Source organism: Salmo salar, chromosome 18 (genome assembly GCF_965601325.2).
Source record: "Salmo salar chromosome 18, fSalSal1, whole genome shotgun sequence".
NCBI classification, from domain to species: Eukaryota; Metazoa; Chordata; class Actinopteri; order Salmoniformes; family Salmonidae; genus Salmo; species Salmo salar.
Window position 1 is genome coordinate 14,112,788 of NC_138308.1, and position 22,136 is coordinate 14,134,923.

The 22,136-nt window shown below is 41.1% G+C and overlaps 1 protein-coding gene across 1 annotated transcript; it reads right to left on the bottom strand.

The window, feature by feature from the left end:
• Nucleotides 1-190: 190 nt before the first annotated feature.
• Nucleotides 191-20,231, bottom strand: acss1 (acyl-CoA synthetase short chain family member 1). Its single transcript, XM_014154066.3, has 14 exons — nt 19,754-20,231; nt 19,360-19,456; nt 17,617-17,816; nt 14,120-14,295; nt 13,503-13,655; nt 12,503-12,650; nt 11,478-11,615; nt 10,911-11,003; nt 9,832-9,944; nt 4,426-4,552; nt 2,625-2,752; nt 2,394-2,457; nt 1,655-1,776; nt 191-1,488 (listed from the first exon to the last, which is right to left on the bottom strand). The coding sequence occupies exons 1-14, from the start codon at nt 20,112-20,114 to the stop codon at nt 1,306-1,308; spliced, it is 2,103 nt and encodes a 700-aa protein (XP_014009541.1). The 5' UTR covers nt 20,115-20,231; the 3' UTR covers nt 191-1,305.
• Nucleotides 20,232-22,136: the final 1,905 nt, after the last annotated feature.

Genomic DNA, 22,136 nt, shown 5'->3' on the forward strand with positions numbered 1-22,136 from the left:
ATTGTATTTTAACAGCAACAGTTCCAACCTAGACTAGAAAAACATTTAATGTCATGGAATTGAACAAAAATGATTGTTTCTGTGAATTAATATAATCACTAATAAGGACTGCAAAATAGTTCTTAGATATGTTATTTCGTATATATGCAATACATATGCAACAGCAATTGACAAGGCAAAAAAACAGTCCTCATTTTTGTTAGTTGCTTTATTTTTTTGTAAGAATTTACAACGTAAAGTCAATTCATTCTGTTATAATTTCAATATGGCATTGATATTATAAAGAATAATTCTGGAAAAAAAGTAATTCTCAAGCAAATGTTTCAATCAAGTGAACACGTCCTTTCTTTTTATTTCATAACATTTGTTAAAATGGGACCTTAATAAAGATAACATATATAAAACACCATTATTCTGGAGGAATTATTCATAATTCTTTACAGCACCTTTTCTTATTTAAAATTCTAATTGTTCGCCTAATTTCAGTTGATGTGACAAAACAAGCAGGTATAGTGTAGAGTAATTTTACCATCTGTATTTTCAGCTGTTTGAAGCTGGTGTACAAAACTGAAAGTTAAAAGACCCAAAAATGAAACTTAAGAAGGGAAGCATAGAAATAGCGCACAAAGAACAGATATACCACTTCTTAGACTTACATATTGCAGCTTTAAAGAGAACTGCCTTTAAAAAGCAAGAATCCCTTTGAAAACTGCATATGTGGCATCTATATGAGTAAGAAACTATATGGCATCTATATGAGTAAGTTATTCGAGTGTCAAAATATGTCTACAAAGTATAAATCTGATCATTTTGTTCATAAAGTCCGTCTCTTCTAAAAGAGAGTTTGGAACATCCGTGCATCACAACAGGTAAATAAATGAAGGTTGTGTTTTGATTTGAAAATGTCCATTTGCCCACTCACATGGGTTGAACAACGGTCAGGAAACATACATCCAAGACTGAAATCTTGTTTTTCTAATGAGCAACAGAAAAACACCCGTGCCAATCGGCGTGGCTCTTTAAAAAAACAAAGTAAAAAAATACTGTGCATTTGATAATCTTCATTACTCATGAGAGAGAACCTTACGATAATGATTCTTAAGGGAAAGAAAGGGGTGCACTGTGTATCTTGAGTGTCTTATATAAATGAGCCATACATAGTGAACAACTGAAGGACTGTGGTCATAAAACTAACTCAGCTTCAGCACAGTATAAAATTCAGAATGGAGTGAGTGAAGTGAGCTGTTACTCAAGTGACCAGTGCCAAGTTGCCAACACAACGTCTTAGCAGTGATAAAGCCTACTTCATGATTTCTTCTGAGATGTCAGGCTCTTGTACTGAGCATGGGCCTTGATGATCTCTGTGACAACAGATGGGTCATCCAGAGTGGACACATCGCCCAGGTCTCCTGTCTGCTCCATAGCCACCTTCCGCAGGATTCTCCTCATGATCTTCCCAGAGCGTGTCTTGGGAAGTCTCTTCACTACCTGAAAAAGGTCAAACGACAGATCGATGAAAGAAACCATCTATTATTAGTTTAAAACAAATTCCACTTCCATATAATAGGATCTTCCAACAACAGCAATTTCACATACTGCCTTGATTAACAGGAATGCACAGTTTAGTAACCACAAGCAGCGTGAATATCCTCACCAGAAAGTGGTCAGGGACAGCATACTTTGCTATCTTAGTGGCCACCAGGCCTCTCAGCTCTTTAACGACTGCTGTGTGGTTCAGGGAAGGGTCTTCTTTCAAAACCACAAAGGCAAAGGGAACTGTTGTACAAGGGAAGGAAAAGATGCAACAAAGCGTTGATAGAATGTGCCAATAACTATGAATTGCAAGTTGTAAATAAACTTCAATGCACTTGATAGTCATATAGATGTACACATGTCATTTCAGTGTACATAGATATATACATATGTAATTTTAGCAATCTTGATCTTTTAGTTAGTATGTGGGTTGGTTTAATCTCATGAAAAACACCACATATTCCTTGTTATTCCCCTTTATAGCCACAAGGTGGTGCTGAGTGTCAAGAGTTTACCAAGGACAAACTTCTAAGGACTTTCTCTGGGTTAATCATTGACCTCAGTAACAAATCGTACTAAGAGGCTGTTCGTTTAGTTTTGGGTATATCACACTAGTATTGACACACCTGAAGGCTAGTGCCTATTCCACTACAGGGGAACAGTGGCTAGATTCAATGAGAGAGTTGACTCAAAGCTAAGAAGCTTTCCATTTCCTGGTGTACTGTTATTCAACGGTTTAGAAGCCATTTCAAAGCTCCAGAAATATCCAATTCACATACATACTGTAACAAATGTGTATTGTGCGTGTTAATGTGGGATGATAGAGGTTTCGCACTGTATGTCTAGATTTGTATTCTTACCCTCTCCTTTGATATCATGGGAAATACCAATCACTGCAGTCTCAGGAACTGCTGGGTGTTCATCCTAAACGACAGAAGACAACCATTCAACAAATGTATAAGAAATCTCCATTGACAACAACAGTACAGTGACTCTCTTTCACATAATCATGATATTGATTTTATTAGTGAGTTAACTGAACGGACAGCTGCCATTCATGTAACAAATAGGCTAGGTGTGTTAGTTCTTACCAGGGCATCCTCAATTTCAGCAGTACCCAATCGGTGGCCACTAATGTTGATAACATCATCCATACGCCCAGTTATCTGATAGTAGCCTTCTTTAGACCGATATGCTCCATCCCCAGTGAAGTAATGACCTGGAATAGAATCAACTCCAATGCTCACCCTTGGGTAATACAGTGACCTAAGGTCTCTCAGTAATCGTTATCTTAACATTGTCAACACTGTTTGCCGTGTTAGACAAATATACTGCTATTATTTTTTAGCCCTGCTATCTCAAATCAAATCCAAATCAAATTTAATTGGTCACGTACACATATTTGCAGATGTTATTCGCAGGTGCAGCGAAATGCTTATGTTTCTAGCTCCAACAGGGCAGTAATACCTAACAATACACACAAATTTAAATAAAATAATTAAGAAATATCAGAATTAACAATGAATCCAAAATATAAATAAATATACTGTATACACTGAGTGTACAAAACATTAAGAACACATTCCTTTAACCTGTCTCATCCCCTTCATCTACACTGATAGAAGTGGATTTAACAAGTGACATCAATAAGGGATAATAGCTTTCACCTGGATTCACCTGGTCATGGAAAGAGCAGGTGTTCATAATGTTTTGTGCACTCAGTGTATAATTGTGTAAATAGACATTATGGACAGCATATGAATAAAAAAAGTTGTGTAAAGCAGTAGTTATATAGGATGAGCCTAGACTAAAATAAAGTATATAAACTCAGCAAAAAAAGAAATGTTCCTTTTTCAGGACCCTGTCTTTCAAAGATAATTCGTAAAAATCCAGATCTTCATTGTAAAAGGTTTAAACACTGTTTCCCATGCGTGTTCAATGAACTATCAACAATTAATGAACATGCACCTGTGGAACGGTCGTTACGACACTAACAGCTTACAGACGGTAGACAATTAAGGTCACAGTTATGAAAACTTAAATAGCCCCCAATACTGTACTCAGCAAACTGGATGTAGTCTATCACAGTGCCATCTGTTTTATCACCAAAGCCCCATATACTACCCACCACTGCGACCTGTATGCTCTCGTTGGCTGGCCCTCACTACATATCCGTCGCCAAACCCACTGGCTCCAGGTCATCTATAAGTCTTTGCGAGGTAAATCCCCGCCTTATCTCAGCTCACTGGTCACCATAGCAACACCCACCCGTAGCACGTGCTCCAGCAGGTATATTGCGCTGGTCATCCCCAAAGCCAATACTTCCTTTGGCCGCCTTTCCTTCCAGTTCTCTGCTGCCAATGACTGGAACGAATTGCAAAACTCTCTGAAGCTGGAGTCTTATATCTCCCTCTCTAACTTTAAGCATCAGCTGTCTGAGCAGCTTACCGATCACTGTACCTGTACACAGCCAATCTGTAAATAGCACACCCAACTACCTCATCCCCATATTATTACTTACACTCTTGCTCTTTTGCACCCAAGTATCTCTACTTGCACATCATCATCTGCACATCTATCACTCCAGTATTAATGCTAAATTGTAATTATTTTAGCCTCTAGGGCCAATATACTGCCTACCTCCCTACTCTTCTACATTTGCACCCACTGTACATAGATTTTTCTATTTTATTTTGTGTTATTGACTGTACGTTTGTTTATTTGTAACTCTGTGTTGTGGTTTTTGTCACACTGCTTTGCTTTATCTTGGCCAGGTCGCAGTTGTAAATGAGAACTTGGTCTCAACTGGCCTACCTGGTTAAATAAAGGTGATATAAAATAAACAAAAAAATCGAGAGGATCTCACAGGGAAACGGAATTAGGCCAACTCACCAGGATATGGTTTGAAGTATGCATCCACAAATCTCTTGTGGTCCCCAAAGATGGTCCGGGCCATTCCAGGCCATGGTTGGCCAATACAAAGGGCTCCACTGACATCATTTCCTGATATAGGCTTACCCTGTTGGTGATAAAAGGAAAATGAATCAAACATTTTAATAACTTATTAGGTTCCCTCACATTAAAACATTTGAATTAATAAAACAAATCAGTATTGAATGTAAACACAAACATTACAAGTGCATTTAAAAAAATCACGCAGCAAGCATGTCACAACAATAATAACAATAAGAATGTGTCTGTTCATAAAGATCAACCTCTACAGTAAAACACATAGCTAACAACAATACATAGAAATTCAGTGCATGCAGGTTATACAGTACTGCGTGTAGATTTACTGTTTACTGATATTACTAGTAAAAGACACAGAGAGGGGAAATGAAGTTTCGAGGTCACGTTACCACTGCAACAAAGCCCTGTAACTATGTTAATCAAGGAAAGGGAAGCATATGCTGGCTAGTTTAAATTGCAATGTGAAAGGCGATAAGGCGGGTGTGACCCATCTACTACAGGGACACGTTGGTTCAAGCTGGAGGGATTTCTGGACTGAAAGATATCTTTCTCTGTCCTTAAGTCTCTCTGTTTTAAAGATAAAAACACTGGGACGAAAACTAGAGGCTCCACATGTAATACTGAGGGGGGGGGGGGGGGGGGGGGGGGTGTTAACAACAGCTCCAGAGAGATCCCCAGACACACACTTCCTCTTCATCATTTAACTGTCCCACAATTAGCGTCTAATGTACAGTACTTAGTGCTTTAAAAGACCAGTTCAAATCAAAATCTAATTTTATTTGTCACATGCGCCGAACACAACAGGTGTAGACTTTACCGTGAAATGCTTGCTTACGAGCCCTTCCCAACGAGGCAGAGTTTTAAAATAATGATACAAATTAAATAGTAATAAAATGCACTAGAATGGAGCTATATACAGGGAGTACCAATACCAGGTCAATGTAGAGCTATATACAGGGAGTACCAGTACCAGATCAATGTGGAGCTATATACAGGGAGTACCAGTACCAGATCAATGTGGAGCTATATACAGGGAGTACCAATACCAGGTCAATGTGGAGCTATATACAGGGAGTACCAGTACCAGATCAATGTAGAGCTATATACAGGGAGTACCAGTACCAGATCAATGTAGAGCTATATACAGGGAGTACCAGTACCAGATCAATGTAGAGCTATATACAGGGAGTACCAGTACCAGATCAATGTGGAGCTATATACAGGGAGTACCAGATCAATGTGGAGTTATATACAGGGAGTACCAGTACCAGATCAATGTGGAGCTATATACAGGGAGTACCAGTACCAGATCAATGTAGAGCTATATACAGGGAGTACCAGATCAATGTGGAGTTATATACAGGGAGTACCAGTACCAGATCAATGTGGAGCTATATACAGGGAGTACCAGTACCAGATCAATGTAGAGCTATATACAGGAGTACCAATACCAGATCAATGTGGAGCTATATACAGGGAGTACCAATACCAGGTCAATGTGGAGCTATATACAGGGAGTACCAGTACCAGATCAATGTAGAGCTATATACAGGGAGTACCAGTACCAGATCAATGTGGAGCTATATACAGGGAGTACCAGTACCAGATCAATGTGGAGCTATATACAGGGAGTACCAGTACCAGATCAATGTAGAGCTATATACAGGGAGTACCAATACCAGGTCAATGTAGAGCTATATACAGGGAGTACCAGTACCAGATCAATGTGGAGCTATATACAGGGAGTACCAGTACCAGATCAATGTGGAGCTATATACAGGGAGTACCAGTACCAGATCAATGTAGAGCTATATACAGGGAGTACCAGTACCAGATCAATGTGGAGCTATATACAGGGAGTACCAGCACCAGATCAATGTGGAGCTATATACAGGGAGTACCAATACCAGATCAATGTAGAGCTATATACAGGGAGTACCAGTACCAGATCAATGTGGAGCTATATACAGGGAGTACCAGTACCAGATCAATGTAGAGCTATATACAGGGAGTACCAATACCAGGTCAATGTAGAGCTATATACAGGGAGTACCAGATCAATGTGGAGTTATATACAGGGAGTACCAGTACCAGATCAATGTAGAGCTATATACAGGGAGTACCAGTACCAGATCAATGTGGAGTTATATACAGGGAGTACCAGTACCAGATCAATGTGGAGCTATATACAGGGAGTACCAGTACCAGATCAATGTGGAGCTATATACAGGAGTACCAGTACCAGATCAATGTGGAGCTATATACAGGAGTACTAATACCAGATCAATGTGGAGCTATATACAGGGAGTACCAGTACCAGATCAATGTGGAGCTATATACAGGGAGTACCAGTACCAGATCAATGTGGAGCTATATACAGGGAGTACCAGATCAATGTGGAGCTATTACAGGGAGTACCAGTACCAGATCAATGTAGAGCTATATACAGGGAGTACCAGTACCAGATCAATGTGGAGCTATATACAGGGAGTACCAATACCAGATCAATGTGGAGCTATATACAGGGAGTACCAATACCAGATCAATGTGGAGCTATATACAGGGAGTACCAGTACCAGATCAATGTAGAGTTATATACAGGGAGTACCAGTACCAGATCAATGTGGAGCTATATACAGGAGTACCAGTACCAGATCAATGTGTAGCTATATACAGGAGTACTAATACCAGATCAATGTGGAGCTATATACAGGGAGTACCAGTACCAGATCAATGTGGAGCTATATACAGGGAGTACCAATACCAGATCAATGTGGAGCTATATACAGGGAGTACCAGTACAATGTAGAGCTATATACAGGGAGTACCAATACCAGATCAATGTGGAGCTATATACAGGGAGTACCAGTACCAGATCAATGTGGAGCTATATACAGGGAGTACCAGTACCAGATCAATGTAGAGCTATATACAGGGAGTACCAGTACCAGATCAATGTGGAGCTATATACAGGGAGTACCAGATCAATGTGGAGCTATATACAGAGTACTAATACCAGATCAATGTGGAGCTATATACAGGGAGTACCAGTACCAGATCAATGTGGAGCTATATACAGGGAGTACCAGTACCAGATCAATGTGGAGCTATATACAGGGAGTACCAGTACCAGATCAATGTGGAGCTATATACAGGGAGTACCAGTACAATGTAGAGCTATATACAGGGAGTACCAATACCAGATCAATGTGGAGCTATATACAGGGAGTACCAGTACCAGATCAATGTGGAGCTATATACAGGGAGTACCAGATCAATGTAGAGCTATATACAGGGAGTACCAATACCAGATCAATGTGGAGCTATATACAGGGAGTACCAGTACCAGATCAATGTGGAGCTATATACAGGGAGTACCAGTACCAGATCAATGTGGAGCTATATACAGGGAGTACCAGTACCAGATCAATGTAGAGCTATATACAGGGAGTACCAGTACCAGATCAATGTGGAGCTATATACAGGGAGTACCAGTACCAGATCAATGTGGAGCTATATACAGGGAGTACCAATACCAGATCAATGTGGAGCTATATACAGGGAGTACAGACCAGTAGAGCTATATACAGGGAGTACCAGTACCAGATCAATGTGGAGCTATATACAGGGAGTACCAGTACCAGATCAATGTGGAGCTATATACAGGGAGTACCAGTACCAGATCAATGTGGAGCTATATACAGGGAGTACCAATACCAGATCAATGTGGAGCTATATACAGGGAGTACCAGTACCAGATCAATGTGGAGCTATATACAGGGAGTACCAGTACCAGATCAATGTAGAGCTATATACAGGGAGTACCAGTACCAGATCAATGTGGAGCTATATACAGGGAGTACCAGTACCAGATCAATGTGGAGCTATATACAGGGAGTACCAGTACCAGATCAATGTAGAGTTATATACAGGGAGTACCAGTACCAGATCAATGTAGAGCTATATACAGGGAGTACCAGTACCAGATCAATGTAGAGTTATATACAGGGAGTACCAATATCAGGAGTCTTTGGCAATTTTTCAGGGCTTCCTCTGACACCGCCTGGTATAGGGGTCCTCGATGTCATGGAGCTTGGCCCGGGTGATGTACTGGGATGTTCCTACCACCCTCTATGGCACTTTGCGGTCAAGGGCGGTGCATTTGCCATACCAAGCGGTGATGCAGACAGTCATGATGCTCTCAATGGTGCAGCTGTAGAACTTTTGGAGGATTCGAGGACCCATGCCAAATATTTTCAGCCTCTTGAGGGGGAAGAGGTGCTGCCATGCCCTTTTCACAACTGTGTGTGTGTGTGTGGACCATGTGAAGTTCTTAGTGAAGTTGAAGCTCTCGACCTGCTCCACAACAGCTCCGTCAATATGGATGGGGGCGTGCTCTGGTGTTGGTGTTGATGCCTACCTTTATCACCTGGGGCCGACCCGCCAGGAAGTATAGGATCCAGTTGCAGAGGTTCAGTCCCAGGGTCCCTAGCTTGGTGATGAGCTTGGAGGGACCATGGTATTGAACTCTGAGCTGTAGTCTATGAACAGCATTCTCACACAATTATTTCCCCTCTTGTCCAGGTGGGAAGGGGCAGTGTGAAGTGCAATCGAGATTGTGTCATCTATGGATCTGTTGGGGCGGTATGTCAATTGGAGTGGGTCTAGGGTGTCTGGGATGATGGTGTTGATGTGTGTCATGACCAGCCTTCAAAGCACTTCATAATTACAGATCTGAGTGCTACAGGGTGGTAGTCATTTAGGCAGGCTACCTTGGAGCTCTTGGGAACAAGGACGAGGGTGGTCAGCTTGAAACACGTTGGGATTACAGACTGGGACAAGAAGCGATTGAAAATGTCTGTGAAGACACTAGCCAGTTTGTCTGTGCATGCTTTGAGAATGCACCCTGGTATTCCGACCCGGTGACCTTGTGATTGTTAACTTGTTTTCAACTTTTGAACGGAGAACGAGGTCACACAGTTGAGGAGTGGAAGAGTGGAATTTCCTTGGAGCAGTTGGACATGGTCCAGCTTGAATTGTTATACTTTTTATTGCTTCTAAAGAACGAGAGTCCAAAGTCCCAGAATGCCGTCAGAGGAGAATGTGGTAATACCACTGACTACATTTCACAAGGACTTGATTCACAAAAATGGAAGGGAAAACATTTAAGGTTGTGCCTTAATGATGAACATAGGACAAATACATTTGATATTTTTCTCTGAAGTTTTCTCTTAAGTAAAATCTGTAAAAAAAAAAATACAAATTGGCCATTTCATTCTGAAAAAGCAAGACAGTTGAATTGATTTGAATTCAGCACAGACAGATCACCTTCTCCTCCATGAGAACAGGCTGAATGCCGAAGAAGGGCCTCATGGCCATGGCCGGAACAATTTCAGCACCCTCTTCAGCTGGCCTTGGAGCAATACACACACCTCCCGTCTCTGGGGACAGAGAGAGAGAAACAGGAGATGCATGGAGAAGTGCAATAAGGAGGGTTAAAGGGATGTGCAACTGACATATTGGAGAGTAGTTGATATGTACTGCATTTGACCTAAGTCTGGCTGCACTACAGATTGTCTATGTTTTGCTGATGGGGAAGAGGGGTGAGGGTGGAACCCCTGTGGCTATGGCAAATTAGTAATAAGTGATAATCACCTTAATAAAAAAGGAATTGCAGTACTGTACAAGAAAATTACACTTCATTTTGATATTAAGCCTTTGGAAGAACCCCACTCTCCAGCCCCCCTCAAAAGACTTAGCACATACGCCCATGGAGAAAACCCCAGAAAGTGATTTTCGAGGAATTAGGTCATGACCCTCCCCACTTCACTCCTGCCAGGCCCTCACTGGAGAGCCTCCTCCCGCTGGCGGTTGGGAGAGTCGGGGAGAAGGGGGTAAGTGTGTTGGGGTTGAGGGGGGGATTATTTTAATTCATTTTCAGTGCAGATGTACCTTGTGCTAATCGCAAATTAGGGTTAAGCCACCAATAAACCGAGTATCAGACAGATTTATTGTCTAGATCAGCACAGAAACCACCATAACAAATCAAGATGCGCCTTAGAGGCAGAGCTTTCTCCTCCACCAGCATGCAACATAAGAGCACAGACGTTAGCATTCATTTGATGCAGAAAATAAACTTGCTTATGTATGATTTTTCAAGTCATGATTGTCCCCTCCTAACAAACGTAACTTGACCTGATTTTATATGTCTTTGATAAGCCCTTTGTTCCATGTCATGTAATGTAGTGTATTATGATGTCCTACATGGTAGTGCAATAAAAAATGTTAAAGACTCTTTAAAAGACTGAGGAGATTTTATAATGCACAATTAAACTAAGGCAATTAAAGTTGAAGCATTTACCACATCAGACAACCTTGGCCAAGACATTCAGCCGCCCTGATGTTACCTGTCTGCCACCATGTATCCACTAGGGGGCATCTTCCATCTCCCACCACGTTGTAGAACCACTCCCATGCCTCGTGATTGATAGGCTCCCCCACTGCAAGAAGACAGGTACATTCAATACAGTACACCCAGCTCTGGGCACACTCAGAGCTAGTTTAAGATATTGTGAAATGTACTCTAGGCATATACATTCTGTATTATTTAGATAATGGGCTACCTTTTTACTGATAGAGTATTTCAGTAATAAGACAATAATAATAAAGATATGAAATGCTTTGAACTGACATGACTTATGATAATGTTGGCCTATGAATGTGATGGTAGCTATAGCCAAGAACTCTGAGATGAATTGTTTATTAAGGTCATTGTAACACCGACAGGAACCACTGGAATCAAGTCAAGTTTCCATAATGCGCAAAGCCACTGACTTTCAATTTGTAATTGAGTTGCAACTATGCAACTCAATTGCATACAGAAGAGTTGATCAGTTATTTAATTCATCTGGTAGAATCAACTGTGTGCTCATTGTCAAATGATTATGCAGAGGGGCACTGATCTAGTCTCTCACCAGAGCCGAGGGTCTTGAGGGAGGACCTGTCATACTTTTTTACCCAGCTCTCCTCATATTTCAGCAGCAGCCTGATGGCAGTGGGAGCACCGTAGAACTGGTTAATGCCCAGTCGCTGCACTGTTTCCCAGTATCGCCCTGAGGGGACAAAGACACATGGTCATTATGGTAAAGGAATACACACACACACGCAAATATCAGCAAAATATATCCTTCCTGTTTCCATAACCCACTAAATAGTGACACAGAAACAAGGACAGGAAATGTCCTATTATGCCAAGGCTATAGCGGGCATAGGCCAATGTCATATCACTACAAAGTTTATAGCAAACCTTAACAATTAACTTATAACACTTTGAAGCACTCCTTCAGTCGACAAGCCATGGTAATAAACAAAGAACAAAATTGTCATGAAGACAGTTAATGAGTCACTCAACACTGGAGAAATGCCAGCGAAGCCAGTTACAACTACAGTGATCCACTTTATTCATATTTCTAAGGTTTTCTTGTTGTCCCAAACACTACATATACAATTTATCCGTGTGTTATAGAAAGAAAAATATTGAGTATTACGGTAATAGTTATACATTAGTTCTTGCACACATAGCAACAGAACTTCCCTTTCTCAACATCTTAACACATGCCTAAATAATATAGAACTTCTAACTTGTCTATAGAAACAAAAACAATAATGATTTTTGTCCCTTATTGCCCCTAACCCAGTGAATAAGTATTCCAATACTGCCAAAAGCTGTGACACCCACCCAGCTGGTAACAAGTCACCTGGCTATCTCTCTGTGGATAAGGCCTGTATAACTCTATGACCTCTGGTAAAGAGGACAAGAGAGTAAAAAGCACCAGAAAAGAAAGAACGAACTTTGATGCTTGGTGTCAAAGCCTCCTGCCAAAGTATCCTCTGTCTCAATGTAACAGTTGTAGACACATCTTAATGATTAATAGTGGATGATTATGTCAATCAGATATTGTCAGGGTGCACCCCTTGTACTTGTACTGTTATAGCTCACCGGGGTCTGGGTACACAGGAGTGCTCTCAAAGAGGACAGTGGTGGCACCATTACACAGAGGACCATACACCACATAGCTATGACCTGTCACCCAGCCAATGTCTGCCACACAGCCAAACACATCGCCCGGATGGTAGTCGAAGACATACTGCAAGAACAAGAACACGTAAGGTTAGAGACAAGGTCCATTGAGCAATGCTGTACTTTTCCAGACAATGAAATCATCAAAATTACAAGATTGCGAAATTCTGACTAACACATACAGGCTTTCCCACACAACATGGCTGCCACATTGATAGTTCTCTGAGCAGAACTGCTTAACAGCCTGGCAACAGCAACAGGTCTCTCTTTGGCATGGTCCCAAGAGGCCCAGTCTGTTTCAGGGGGATACAGATATAAAGCAGCTTTGTCTGTTATTTGAATCTAAACAGCCAACATGCCAAAAAGAGACAGTGCGAGCAATTGCCAAACGTCTGTTTGGGTCTGAGCTGGTAAGCTACTTAGAAATTAGCAGCACATCTCGTGCAGATTGATAGCTGTATTTTCATTCTATTATTATCACTAACATCATGTAAGCTTTGTGTCTGTCAATCCCACCAAGCACAACATGCTCACCAGCATCAAAAAGCAGGGAGAAAACAGATGTTTTTATTTGTCAGTCAAAGGGGGGTAATTTTGACCCAGAATACGGAATGGGGCTTCTCTCACGAAAGGGGAACACTGAATTCATTGTTCTGATCTAAGCTATGCCAAACCATGTGGCAGAATATTTATATTGTTCAAACTGCCCTGTCTGTAGCCCACTTTCTGTAGCCCTCATCAAAACATTCTCAGACAACACAGCAATTGGGCCTTCCTCCTCCTTTTATAGTTGGTTCTATTTATCAGCTAAACAAATGCATATTTTCTGCCACATCACCATTTTAAGGAAGGCACCATACCTGCATTTGCTTCTCTAAAGTAAGAAGCATTCCGTAGAGGGGTTAACCCGAAGACATACCTGGTGAGTCAGTGCAGCATAGAGCAGATAGCCAGCCTGTGTGTGGACAATGCCCTTGGGCTTGCCTGTACTGCCTGACGTGTGGAGCATAAAAAGCATCTCCTCACTGCCCATTGGCTCTGGAGCACACTGTGCAGACTCACTGGCCATCGCCTGAGACAGAGAGGAAAAGAGTGGGAGACTGGAGATATGGTTTGGTGATATGAATGTTTCTTGCAGTGGAATTACTAAATGCAGTGGAATTACTAAATGCAGTGGAATTACACTTGATTTGCTTCAAGTTAAATGTGTGCTATGTCATCATGCTACTCTCATAGTAGGTCTGTCTATGTACTTTGTTCAATGGTACTGTACACAGGTTGTACTTAAAAACAAAACACCTCAAGGTGTTTAATCTCGTCAGTGACAATGGCAGATGAAATGACAGACAAATAAATAGATCTTTCATAACAGATATTAACATGACGGTTCTTTCAGTTCACCACTTCATCTGTGAGCAGAGCTTGGCTGCAATGCAAACTGATCCCGTTACAGGACTGCCACTGGCTTCTCCCGCTACTCAGACTCATTATTACCTTCTCCATGGCACAATAAAAAGTATGAAGAACAAGTTTTACCTCCTCCAATGGGATGTCTAGTTTGCCCATGGGAGTTGGGTTAGCGGTCCTCTGGGCCACAAACACATGTTGGACAGTGGGGCAGTTCTTCACTGCAGCATCTACTGTAGGTTTCAGGTCTATGAACCGACCTCCCCTCACACCTTGGTTACACGTGATCACAGCTTTACACTGGGCTGCAGGGAGATGGGGAACACAGTCTGAGAGATCTGAGATCATGCGGACACATCACTACACAGTCTAATTGAGAATATGAAGTACTTTGAGAAAATGCAAGCAACTTCTAACACTTTCAAGATGTCAATAGGCCTAATTGCTATCTGTTGGTTCTGTTTGAGGTATACACTGAGTGTACAAAACATTAGGAACACCTTCCAAATATTGAGTTCCACCCCGTTTTGCCCTCAGAACAGCCTCAATTCATCAGGACATGGACTCTACAAGCATTCTACAGGGATGCTGGCCCATGTTGACTCCAATGCTTCCCACAGCTGTGTCAAGTTGGCTGGATGTCCTTTGGATGGTGGACCATTCTTGACACACACAGGAAACTGTTGAGGATAAAAAACACAGCAGTGCTGCAGTTCTTGACACACACAAACCGGTGTGCCTGGCACCTACCACCATACCCCATTCAAAGGCACTTAAATCTTTCGCCTTGCCTTTTCACCCTCTGAATGGCACACATTCACAATCCATGTCTCAAGGCTTAAAAGTCCTTATTTAACCTGTCTCCTCCCCTTCATGAAGTGGATTTAACAAGTGACATCAATAATGGATCATAGCTTTCACCTGGATTCACCTGGTCAGTTTATGTCATGGAAAGAGCAGGTGTTCCTAATGTTTTGTACACTCAGTACTGTACTGTACATGTTATAAAGGTTTGAGATGACACGTTGCTCCTAGTTTTCTGTCTCATCCTTCAGTTTGTGTCCTAAACTGCTGGCCTTGTGTTTGATCTTTCTAAATTGGCCTAGTTTCTGTCTGACCGCAAAATGCAGCTTGAAATGAAACAACCCTTGCCTGGTCTCATGATGTTAGTAACATTTGAAGAAAACAAGGTTAGTTTCTCACTGGAGTTAAGTTGGAAAAAAGGGGAAGAAACTTGATGACTGGTGTATCCCAGAAACAATGGCCAAGAGAATGTTCAATTTAAAAAATCTGACATTGCTCTATGCATAATGACTCACTTGGGAGTGCAGAGAACTTGGCAGCCATTCAGTCAAGCCATTTTAGGGGTAATGGCCATTGGAGCTATGTCCTGTTTAACTATCAGACAGTTGTCTTGTGCCTTTGAATAGAAAAGCTGAAATTCCTGTAAACTCTATGATTACGCTTTATTTAAAGGCGCAAAGCTTAAGTATTATGTCAGCTTTGTATGATTACAGATATCAACCTCGAAAATCTCTCATTTTTTATTTGAACTTGAATAGCTGCATGCATGCACAATTGAAATGCCCTTGTGCCCTTCCCTTGTGCCCTTCCCTTGTGCCCTTCCCTTGTGTTCAGTCAACCATTCAAATGTCATGTTTGGGCTTTAAAGGGAGCATCTGTATACAAAACACAAACGTCCTTGAAATGCATTCTTGGGTCACCAACTGGACCATGAGATTAGGAAAGCTAAGGCTAGCTTTTTCAAACAGAAATTTGCTTCCTGTAGCACTAATTCCAAAATGTTTTGGGACACTGTAAAGTCCATGGAGAATAAGAGCACCTCCTCCCAGCTGCCCACTGCACTGAGGATAGGAAACACTGTCACCACCAATAAATCTACAATAACCAATAATTTCAATAAGCATTTTTCCACAGCTAGCCATGCTTTCCACCTGGCTACCCCTACTCTGGCCAACATCTCAGCACCCCCTGCAGCAACTTGCCATGCTCAAGGTCCTAAACGATATCATAACCGACATCGATGAAATACAGTACTGTGCAGCCGTCTTCATCGACCTGGCCAAGGCTTTCGACTCTGTCAATCACCGCATTCTTATCGGCAGACTCAATAGCCTTGGCTTCTCAAATGACTGCCTCGCCTGGTTCACCAACTACTTCTCAGATAGAGTTCAGTGTGTCAAATCGGAGGGCCTGTTGTCCGGACCTCTGGCAGTCTCTATGGGGGTGCCACAGGGTTCAATTCTCGGGCCGACTCTTTTCTCTGTATATATCATTGATGTCGCTCTTGCTGCTGGTGATTCTCTGATCCACCTCTACGCAGACGACACCGTTCTGTATACATCTGGCCCTTCTTTGGACACTGTGCTAACAAATCTCCAAACGCGCTTCAATGCCATACAACACTCCTTCCGTGACCGCCAACTGCTTTTAAATGCTAGTAAAACTAAGTGCATGCTCTTCAATCGATTGCTGCCTGCACCCTCCTGTCTGACTAGTATCACTACTCTGGACGGTTCTGACTTAGAATATGTGGACAACTACAAATACCTAGGTGTCTGGTTAGACTGTAAACTCTCCTTCCAGACTCACATTGGGCATCTCCAATCCAAAATTGGATCTAGAATCGGCTTCCTATTTCACAACAAGGCCTCCTTTACTCATGCCGCCAAACATGCCCTCGTGGAACTGACTATCCTGCTGATCCTTGACTTCGGCGATGTCATTTACAGAATAGCCCCCAACAGTCTACTCAGCAAACTGGATTTGGTCTATCGCGGTGCCATCCGTTTTGTCACCAAAGCCCCATTTACTACCCACCACTGCGACCTGTATGCTCTTGTTGGCTGGCCCTCACTACATATCCGTCGCCAAACCCACTGGCTCCAGGTCATCTATAAGTCTTTGCTAGCTAAATCCCTGCCTTATCTCAGCTCACTGGTCACCATAGCTTCACCCACCCGTAGCACGTGCTCCAGCAGGTATATCGCACTGGTCATCCCCGGGGCCAACACTTCCTTTGGCCGCCTTTCCTTCCAGTTCTCTGCTGCCAATGACTGGAACGAATTGCAAAAATCTCTGAAGCTGGAGTCTTATATCTCCCTCTCTAACTTTAAGCATCACCTGTCAGAGCAGCTTACCGATCACTGTACCTGTACACAGCCAATCTGTAAATAGCACACCCGACTACCTCATCCCCATATTATTACTTACCCTCTTGGTCGTTTGCAACCCAGTATCTCTACTTGCACATACATCATCTGCACATCTATCACTCCAGTATTAATGCTAAATTGTAATTATTTTCGCCTCTAGGGCCTATTTATTCCTTACCTCCCTACTCTTCTACATTTGCACACACTGTACATAGATATTTCTATTTTTATTTTATTTTGCGTTATTGACTGTACGTTTCTTTGTGTGTTGTTGTTTTTGTCACACTGCTTTGCTTTATCTTGGGCAGGTCGCAGTTGTAAATGAGAACTTGTTCTCAACTGGCCTACCTGGTTAAATAAAGGTGAAATAAAATAAATAAAAAATGGTGACCTAGCATTTCTAAAGAGTTCATCTCAGTCAAACATGAGTCCAGGCCCAGTATTACTCACCATCCTGAATCCTCCCAGCCAGGGCCTCTGAGCTGAACCCAGCAAACACCACCGTGTGCACAGCACCGATACGAGCGCACGCAAGCATGGCAGCCACGGCGATGGGCGACACTGGCATATAAATGGCCACCCGGTCACCTTTGTTGACCCCATGCCTCTTCAGGGTGTTGGCTAGGCGGCAGGTAGTCTCAAGTAGCTCCCTTTAGAAAAGTTGACAGAAGCTATTACTTGGAGCAGCAGTTACCTCAACTATTGTTGCGTATGTAAGTTAGTAAAGGTATGTATTCTGTATTGATTCCATCAAACACTATCTGAAGTGTACACTCTTAGGAAAAAAAGGTGCTATCTAGAACCTAAAAGGGTTCTTCGGCTGTCTCCATAGGAGAAGCATTTGAAGAACCATTTTTGGTTCCAGGTAGAACCTATTTGGTTCCAGGTAGAACCTTTTGGGGTTCTATTTAGAAGCCTTTCCACAGCGGGTTCTACATGGAACCCAAAAGGGTTCTACCTAGGGCCCAAAGGGGTTCTACGTGGAACTTAAAAGGGTTCTCCTATGGGGACAGCCGAATAAGTATTTTGTTGTAAGATGAGAGTCTTTGAGAACTACTTTGAATCCCTACTCCTTGCAAGCCATATAGGAAGATGTATATTACTGACTTTGAGGCTTCTTTGAGGCATTGAACAATGGATAACTCTGATGAATAATTTTTGGGAGCACTGAAATGACCTTCCAGTACACTTTCAGTTTCGTGTCTAATGAACATTCAGTTGGACACCCCACAACTTCCTGTTTACAATCTGATCCAGGAAGCAGCTTTAGTCGTTATTGCAGAAAGGCCTCATTTTGAAATCTCACACTACCACCTTAGACAATGACTGTGACACCCAAACCAAAAATGATTTTGCAATTTCAACAGCACCTCCTTATGATTTAATCTCATCAACAATAAAGTACATATGGTGTCTCATTCATAATGCAAATTGTAATGGGAGTATTTAAGCCTTCATGATTTGCTGATTGTTGTAACACAGGACATCATTGAAAAAGAGACCCTGGTATCAATTGGTATTCCCTGTATCAATAAAGGTTAAATGTCATGCTCTTTATGTACTATACAACATTCAAGTTAACAATATATCCATGCATATCCAGAACATGGTTCTTATCCAGTTCTTCTTTGGCACAGCTGAACATCTCACTGTGCATATCTAGAGAACTATTTGGAATATTGTAAATATTTAGATATTACTGCTGAATCTCTGCCATGTTTCCTCCTACCCTTTACAGTATAGCATAAACTAAAAAAACTGAATCTAAGATGGATACTTGATTATGTTTTTACAGGATACAGATGTAGGATCTTCATTTGATTACCCTGTTGCAGGAAAACGTCCTGCAATGCAGGACATTTTCAACCTGTAGTGTATTTGAGGTTAATAATTCACATTTCCTGTTGCAGCAGGATTATTTTCATGCTGTAGCAAACAGGCTGAGATGAAGACCCTACATCTGGAGGCAATCATCTCTGGTTAACATCAGTGTGGAATGTGAAGCAGTTTGATTTTATACCTCCTACTCTGTTGCACAGATCAGTATAGATTTCAGCTCCTCTGCTGAATGATGTGGACAAGTTCATTCAGATAACTCTCATCTACATCATATATCTTAAGCTTTCCAAGATAAGTATTATGTTATAATAGTCCCCCACCCTGTCGAAGGTCCGTGCGTAGGCATGAACTTACCTATAGGTGACCTTTACCTCCGTCCCAGGTTCATCCCTCTCCCAGATCAGGGCGACTCTGTCAGGATGCTTGGCAACATGCACATCCAAACAATTCACTGCCAATTAAATGGATGAATGGATGAACTAATGTAACTTACTGTCCAGTATTTGGGGGGGGGGGGGGGGTGTCCAGTAAGCATAATGTACATTAAACATAGTTCGCAAACCTGAACAAGATCCACACAAACTAAAACAATATCAACTTAATCCTAGAAGAAAATAAGGCTTGAGCACGCACTTCCAGTCTATGTAGAATGCTGAGTAAATGCTGTTATGCAATGGGGTAGTCAATATTTACAGTGTAGTCAATAATAATAATAATAATAATAATAATAGGGGATGGCAATTCTTACCAGAAACGTTCAACTGTCCCCCAAGAAACCAATTGATTTTCCCACTAGTAATTTCGCAGTCCCTCACTTGATCGAATGGTTTATTCCATGTAAGCCTCTCTTTAGCAATTGATCCCCAAAATGTTTCCGGATCATTCACAGACAATTCGTATAACTCCTTGTATGACCATCCAGCGAGATTTGAGCTCAAGTGCGGTGTCAAGTTCGTGTTCTTATCGCCGATGCTGGAGACTGTTCGCCTCTGACACTGAACAGGTTTCAGAGAGGTCAATAAAATTCTCTTTCGGTAGCTGCCGTTTTTGAACAAAACACTGGCTCTATTTATTATATGTATCAAACTCCCGTTTTTATGTGCAGCCATATTCTGCTCCCCTGCTGCACGCAGAACTTGAACAGAGCCGGAACCTTTTCTTTCAAGTTTCCTTGGGGTGGTACAGAAAGGGTGGGAACAAGTCGTTGATGAAAATGTATTATGTAAAGTTCAGTGTTCATGACAGAGGACAGTTAGTTTCAGCACTCACTATCACTAAAGTGTAGCCTAGCCCACTGTTTCACAAACTGTGGGTCGGGAGTCGGGACATTTTTCGTGCATTGCAACCCCAATAAGTAAAAAAAAGAATAGTTAAAATTGGGATGGAAAAACGCGTTCAGTGTAAACTTAAACCACTAAAACCAAATAGAAAGTATATAGAAAAGCTAAGGGACCTATGTATGTTTTAATAATAGCCTATAATCTGAGAATTTATAGTAAACAAAATAAAAGATAGACAATTTTGTTATAATGTTTTAGCATAATAACAGAGCATTAGCCATGTCAAAATGCATAGAATTGCAGGAAATGTGCTTTAAAACTGCTAAACATTCTCTCTGCTGCCAAGACAGGTATTACTTATTCTTTGGTCTGTGTATGTGTTTTTAAATGTTTCTATTTCATGTATTGATGTGTCTTAGTAGATTGTGGTACATAGAAGGCATGTCAAAACTCATATTAAAAACAATACGTGTGAAATAAATCATGATTAGCCTATTGAATTTCAGCATATGTGTGATAGTACATTTTCCTTTGAATTTTTCATCACCATCTCTTGTAGTCCCCTATAATTAAAAAATAACTTTTCAATTTAAACTCTTAAAATATTTTCATATTGGCCACTACTTTGTTATTACATGTTTCTCAAATTCAAGAATGATGCTGCCTCCTAGAGGACCATACAGAAGGGTGAAATTATATTTTTATTTAATCCTGAATGAAATCTTAATCCCATCATCTGGATTAGGGGAAAACAAATGCAATAGTTTCAATGTAACCTGCAAACACACTCCAACACATTGTTCAACAACAACTCTCCCTTCAGTGTGTGATAACATTAGACTGTTTACTCAAATCCCCAGTTGAAATATGAAACTATTGGGTTTGGCAATAGTCATAATGTCTAAAATACACTAATATATTATGATACGGACAATAATTTCCAGATCTTGTATTAATAGTATGAATTCTAATTAAACCAAAGTGAATAGTTCATTTGTAGTTTAATAATTAAAAAAAAACACCAACCTGTCCAATTTAGACAGAAACAAACTTTTCATCAACACACTGCATAGGCCTATCTACTAAATATGCTTTAGGCCCATAATCTCTTTATAAATGATGTATGTGATATAAAAACACACCATAAAAGATGAATGCTTGTGAACGGAGTAAAACAAACATTTGACAGGCTGTTCCTGCTTGACAAAACAACAACAGATATTATTATTAAATTCAGTTCTATAAACGAACACTGTTTTCCATTAGCAGACAATTCCAACAAAAGGCCAGATTATTTGCCCTGTTTTCTATAATGCTCTAACATAGTACCATCATATGATTGTAGTCTAGTTTGGGCGAGGGGATGTAAAGGTATGAAAGTGACTTGTGGATTTGTGGGATAAATTCTGATTGATGACATTTTAATAGATTTAATACCCCTCATTCTTAAAAATGAGGTGTCTCTAATCTCTTTGTGTTTTGTTTTTCTCCCTACTGCTAATCTGTTCAATCCATGGGAAAAGCAATCACTCACATAATGTGACCACTGATTGGTCATGTTCAGTGAACCAATGGTCTAATACTAATACAATGGTTGTAATTGTACTGAATAATATTATTCTGAGTTACTCAGCCTGTGTGGCCTAGCTGTATTGTTTTTGTATGTTTGCTACAATTCAGAGGTATTCTATATTGATGAGGCTGTGGAGATAAACATAACATAATGACATTTAAAAATATATATACTAACACCCTTGCCTTTCATGAACTCACACTTGACCTTTTCCGACTTGACTTTGCTGATAGCTACATTATTGAGGAAAAATGTACTTACTATGGCTGAGATATGTG